The 6,238-nt window shown below is 34.1% G+C and overlaps 1 protein-coding gene across 1 annotated transcript; it reads right to left on the reverse strand.

Moving 5' to 3' along the window:
- Positions 1 to 3,639: 3,639 nt before the first annotated feature.
- Positions 3,640 to 5,683, reverse strand: LOC111393157 (uncharacterized mitochondrial protein AtMg00810-like). The gene is made up of 3 exons (XM_023018549.1): positions 5,130 to 5,683; positions 4,017 to 4,083; positions 3,640 to 3,744 (listed from the first exon to the last, which is right to left on the reverse strand). The coding sequence occupies exons 1-3, from the start codon at positions 5,681 to 5,683 to the stop codon at positions 3,640 to 3,642; spliced, it is 726 nt and encodes a 241-aa protein (XP_022874317.1).
- Between the last annotated feature and the right edge of the window lie 555 nt (positions 5,684 to 6,238).

Consider the following 6,238-nt stretch of genomic DNA (forward strand, 5'->3'; position numbering starts at 1 on the left):
ATAATTTCTAAAATCATAAACTTTTGAGTCTTTCTTTATCTTTTCAATGATTAATTTTATTTATTTTCAATATCTTTTAGGTATTTTTATATATTTTCTCATGATCTCTCTGGCTCTGATACCAACGGGATGATGCTACTATGAGCGAACAAAAATCTAATAATCACAATTCTAATATTCTAAAAATTCTTTTATTTTTGTTTTAGTTAATTTATTTGTTATTAAGCGTATATAAAATCTTAATGTAAGGTTAAAAACTAATCTTTTATATGCTTGTGGTAATCTATTTTTTATTGGTCTTCTCATAAATTTTTAAGTAATTCTTCAAAGTCTAGTAATATTTGAGAATTTATAATATCAATATCTGTAATCATATCTATGTCTGTTCTAAAAGGTATATCGTATTTTGAGATTTTTTTCTTCATTTTTTCTAATTTATCTATGTTATCTTATATATCTTTTATGATTATTGATCTTACAATTCCTTTAGCAAAATTTTCTAATAAGTTTTCTTTGAAACATTTTAATAGTTCTTGTGATGCATATAATTGTTCTTGATATCCTATCTTATCAATTTCTTTTTCAAACTTAATTTCTTTTTTATTTTTAACAACCTTTTTTATATTATATGGTCCTCTCTTATATTTGGATTTTTTCATTTTATAATTATTCATTAATAATTCTTTCAAATTTTTAGAAAAATTACTTGTTAATTTTTTAAGGACTTAGATAGAAGAGTTTTATTATGAAATATGTTGTTTTTAATTTTGTTTAAGGGTATTTTAAGTAGTTCCAAATGTTTGAAAAAGTCAAAAGCCATTTTGGAAAATGGCCTCTCTTATTTGGGTCAATTTCATGTATTTCCCTATTTTTACCACAATTCAAATCTAATATATTATCAACCAGTGCATTATCTGTTCGATCACAACTCACATTGAGCTTCTTTCATGATCAATTCTTCATTCAGGAGGCCACAACCAAGAGGGTGATTGGCAAGGGTGACAAAGTTCAGGACCTATATGTACTTAACACGAGAGTTCTTAACTCTGTTTCTAGTGACTTTGTTGGTAATGGTTCTGCTCACATATGGCATAATAGACTGGGCCATTTGTCGTTTAAGAGATTAGATGGGTTGAAAGAACATGTGGCATGTGATATTCCAAAAATGAATAAACATCTTCCTTGTTATATTTGTCTCATTGCTAAACAAAGAAGATTGTCGTTTGAGTCCAATAACAAACTATCCAGTAAACCTTTTGATCTGCTACATTGTGATATATGGGGGCCATATCATGTCACATCACACTTTTCTTGACGTTGGTTGATGATTGTTCCAGATTTATTTGGATTTACATGTTGAGGCAAAAATCTGATGCTGTAAATGTGGTTCATCGCTCATTTTGTATGGTTGCTACATAATATAATGCCATCATTAAATGTTTTAGATCAAATAATGCTCACGAATTGTCCTTTCGTGAATTTTTTGCTGAAAAAGGGGTTTTACACCAATACAATTGTATTGAAAAACGTCAACGAAATTCTATAGTAGAACGTAAACACCATCTTTTAAATGTTGCTCAAGCTCTATTTTTCCAATTAAGAATCCCTATCAAGTTCTGGTCTAAATGTGTAATGACAGCAGCCTACTTGATCAACAAAACTCCATCTCCAATCTTGCAGCAGATGCCTTATGAAGTCTTGCACGTTCGCCCTACCGACTATTCGATATCCGAGTTTTTGGTTGCTTGGGTTTTGCTTCCACACTACTTCACATAGGAACAAATTTCAACCAAGAGCTAGGTCGTATATATTCTTAGGGTATCCATCAAGGGTCAAGGGACACAAGCTACTTGATGTATCCACCAAACATATTTTTATTTACAGAGATGTTGTGTTTCATGGAGAAATTTTTCCATTTCATACTATTGTAGGGGCTAATGAAATATTAGATCCCTTTCCTGATCTAGTGTTGCCATCCACTTCATCATCTCTCTCCACTGATACATCTACCTAGGTAAAACATGTTCTCATTGATTCTGACTTGCAAGATGATGCTCATATGACTTCATGCCTCCACTTGACCACTCTCCCTGATCATCACCCCCTACAATACATAATAACCTTGACATTCGAAAATCCCAAAGAACTTCTAGACCCCAAATATCTTAATGACTTACAAACACTTGTCTGAACCTCATAAACATTTCATCTTAAACATTTTATCTTATATTGAATCTCAATTCTTCCATCAAGCTATCAAATTCCCTCAATGGCGTGATGCTATGAAACAAGAATTAGAAGCCATGGAGCTTAAACACACATGGTTCATTGTTACTTTTCCTCAGGGAAAGCATTTTATCTGGTGTAGGTGGATTTAAAAAAACAAATATGGCTAAGATGGATCTCTTGAAAGGCATAAAGTGCAAATTGTTGCAAAGGCTATACGCAACGAGAAGGATTGGACAATTTTGACACTTTTTCTCCAGTGGCCAAAAGTGTTACTATCAAAGTTTTGCTCACCCTTGCAGCATACTAGAACTGGCATTTAATCCAACTAGATGACAATAATGTGTTTCTAAGCAGAGAAATGTTTGAGGAAGTCTACATGGACCTTCCTCTTGGCTATGAATTCCATAACCACTTAAACTGGGGAAGAAAATGATTTGCAAGCTGCACAAGTCCATATATGGACTTTAACAAGCTCGAAGACAATGGAATTCTAAATTCAATCATGCCCTCATTTAATAAGACTTCACTCAATCCAAGGCAGACTATTTTCTCTTCACTAAAGGGTCTGATGATAGTTTGTGGCTCTACTGGTATACGTGGATGACATTGTCATCGCTGGACCTAGTATCCAAATGATCACTTCGTTAAAACTGTTCTTGCACTCTCAATTCAAACTCAAGGATCTAAGATGCTTGAAATATTTCTTGGGGGATTGAGATTGCAAGTTCCTCATCTGGAATTGTTATTTCACAATGACAATATATACCGCAACTTCTTGAAGATATGGGATATCTAGATTGTAAACCCACAAGCAGTCCTATGGAACCTAAGACGACACTCGACATTCATGAAGGTAAACTACTGCGAGATGCATCTCATTGCAGAAGGCTGATTGGGAGACTTATATACTTAACCTCTCACGCCTTGACATCACCTTTGCAGTACATAAACTGAGCCAATATATGTCTCAACCAAGACTTTCGCATCTTAAAGCCGTTCATCATCTCCCACGATACTTGAAAGGCAGTCCAGGACAAGGTTTTCTTTTCTCATCACATAAATCTTTTGGTTCTACTCTCTGCCTTCGAGCATTTTCTAATGCAAACTGTGGCTCTTGCATCGACAAACGAAAATCCACCACTGGTTTTTGTATTTTCATTGGTGACTCATTGGTTTTGTGGAAATAAAAAAGACAACCCACAATTTCTTGTTCATCAGCTGAAGCTACATATAGAGCTCTTGCATCCACAGTCAGTGAGGTGAATTGGATCAATCAGCTGCTGAGAGACTTCCAAGTCAATGGAACATCTACAGCTATACTTTACTTTGATAATCATGCTGCAATATAGATTGCAGCCAATCCTGTATTCCACAAATGTACAAAAACATTGAAATCGATTGCCACTTTATTCATGACAAGATTACAACTGGAATAGTGAAACTTCTTCTTGTTCGCTCGTGCCATTGATTTGCGGATGTTTTTACCAAACCATTACCTACTTTGGTCCTTAATCCCTTGTTATCCAAGAAATGTGTAAAAGACATTTACAACACATATTGAGGAAGAGTATTAAAACTTTTGCATAGCAGTTAGTTAGCAAGTTAGTTTACCAGCTAAAAGATAGTTATAACAGCTATTTACATTTCCTTCTTTTGGTGCCTACCTATATTGTACCAAGACCATATGTTTTCAATTGACTTGAATGAATAACAATCAATATTTTACAGTCCATTCCTAATAGTTTCTCATCATATGGATGCTCAATGTATAGCACCTAAAAGTTAACTTTGCTTCTCGGTGGTTGAATCTGCTTTCTCTCCTGTCGCTTCTGCCAATGAGAATTTCCTCCCTTTCTGAAAAGAGAACACGACAATTGTTAGACCAACTCAATATATAATTGTTTTTAAGAAAATTAGACTATTTGTCCTTAATGCAGACGAATAAGATAATATTGTGACGGACAGAAATTACACAAGTGAACGAACAAATTGCTCATAAATCAAATAATAGGTTATACATTAAAGAAATTGTGAAAACATTGTAATTTCAATACTTTCTTCCTAACCCATGTAAACAAACAAAACTCCCATATCTAGACAATGAGATTATTTAAATTTTTCTAAACTATATCAACACTATAATATAGCAAAATGTCAATTCGAGCATTTTAATACCAGGTTCATAATTTCATGAAGGCCATTCAAAATTTAGTACGAAAATTTCTGAAGAGACCTAATAATTTGCATGAGAGATTAGCCAATCAGAATTCTTTATACATCCTATTAGATAATCACATGGATGAAAGTTCTTAACGAAAAATTGAAAGCAGCATCTTGTTAGGCAACTTGCTCTTGTATATAGAATTTTGAAGTATATTTGTAGAAAACAATGAATCACAAGTCTTTCTATGTGAATTGTTTTATTCCTTCTTGATTTCTATACTTATATACAACCAAGTGGGAAGAAAAAAAGGAAAATAATCTCTTAAATTAGGAGATCAAATAATCCTACCTAATTATGGACAAAATTAAATATGGCACATCAATTATTCCAAAATTGCCTCTAATCTCGTATAATCATTCAGTTTTCCACACTCCCCCTCAAGTTAGATGGTAGATATTGATCATATCCAACTTACAAATGAACTCGTCAAATGATTGTCGAGGTAGTCCTTTGCTGAAGATATCTGCTATTTGCTTCTTTGTAGGGATATAAGTCATACAAATCACTCCATTTTCAACATTTTCTTTAATAAAGTGTCTATCTACTTCTACCTGCTTGGTTTGATCATGTTGTACTCGATTCAATGAGATGTTAATTGCTGCCTTGTTATCGCAGTATAGTTTGATTGGAAGTTTCACACCAACTTGTAATTCTTCTAAAAGCTTTTTTTAATCACAGTCCTTCGCAAATTTCTTGGGCCATCGCTCTAAATTTAGCTTTTGCACTACTTTTTGCTACAACATTTTGTTTCTTGCTTCTCCAAGTTACTAAGTTGCCCCATATATAGCTACAATAACCAGTTATTGATCTCCTATCTTCCGTAGAACCCGCCCAGTTAGCATCCGTAAATATTTCTACTTCTTTCCTCTCATTTTTCTTGAAGAATAGTCCTTTTCCTGATGAGCCTTTCATATACCTGAGAATTTTATATACTGCTTCCATGTGTGTTTGCTTTGGTAAGTGCATATGTTGACTTACTACACTGACTGAGAATGCAATATTTGGTCTAGTATGAGACAAATAGATTAATTTTCCCACTAGTCGTCGATATCTTTCTTTCTCAACTGATTTTCCAATATTTTCTGGCTTTCTTCCTGCATCAATTGGTGTGTCACTTGGTTTACATCCAAGCATACATGTTTTTGATAGGAGGTCATGAATGTATTTGCGCTGTAAAACACTGATCCCCTTTCTTGACTTCGCTACTTCCATACCCAAAAAGTATCGCATCTATCCTAGATCTTTTACCTTGAATTCCCTTGCCAGTTGTTTCTTCGGTCTTTCCATCTCAATTATGTTGTCTCCAGTTAGGATTATATCGTCGACATATACAATCAAGATTATTTTCCTTCCGCTTTCTGACTATTGGAAGAACATAGTATGATCGGTCTGTCCCTGCTGATATCCCTGTCCTTTTAACACCTTAGCAAATCTATCGAACCATGCTCTTGGTGACTGTTTAAGGCCATATAGAGATTTTTTGAGTTTACAAAGTTGATTTTCTTCTTGCAAGGAAAAACCTGGTGGTGGTGTCATGAACACTTCCTCTTCCAATTCTCCATTTAGAAATGCATTTTTTATGTCCAGTTACTGAAGTGGCCAGTCTAAGTTGGCTGCCAGAGATAGAAGAACTCGTATTATATTAAGCTTGTCCACCGATGCAAATATCTCAGTATAATCTATACCGTAGGTTTGTGTGTATCCTTTTGCCACAAGGTAAGCTTTGTATCTTTCTACTGTCCCATTTGCTTTATATTTCACAGTAAACACCCATTTGCATCCTAC

The sequence above is a fragment of the Olea europaea genome, chromosome 4 (assembly GCF_002742605.1).
Source record: "Olea europaea var. sylvestris chromosome 4, O_europaea_v1, whole genome shotgun sequence".
NCBI classification, from domain to species: domain Eukaryota; kingdom Viridiplantae; phylum Streptophyta; class Magnoliopsida; order Lamiales; family Oleaceae; genus Olea; species Olea europaea.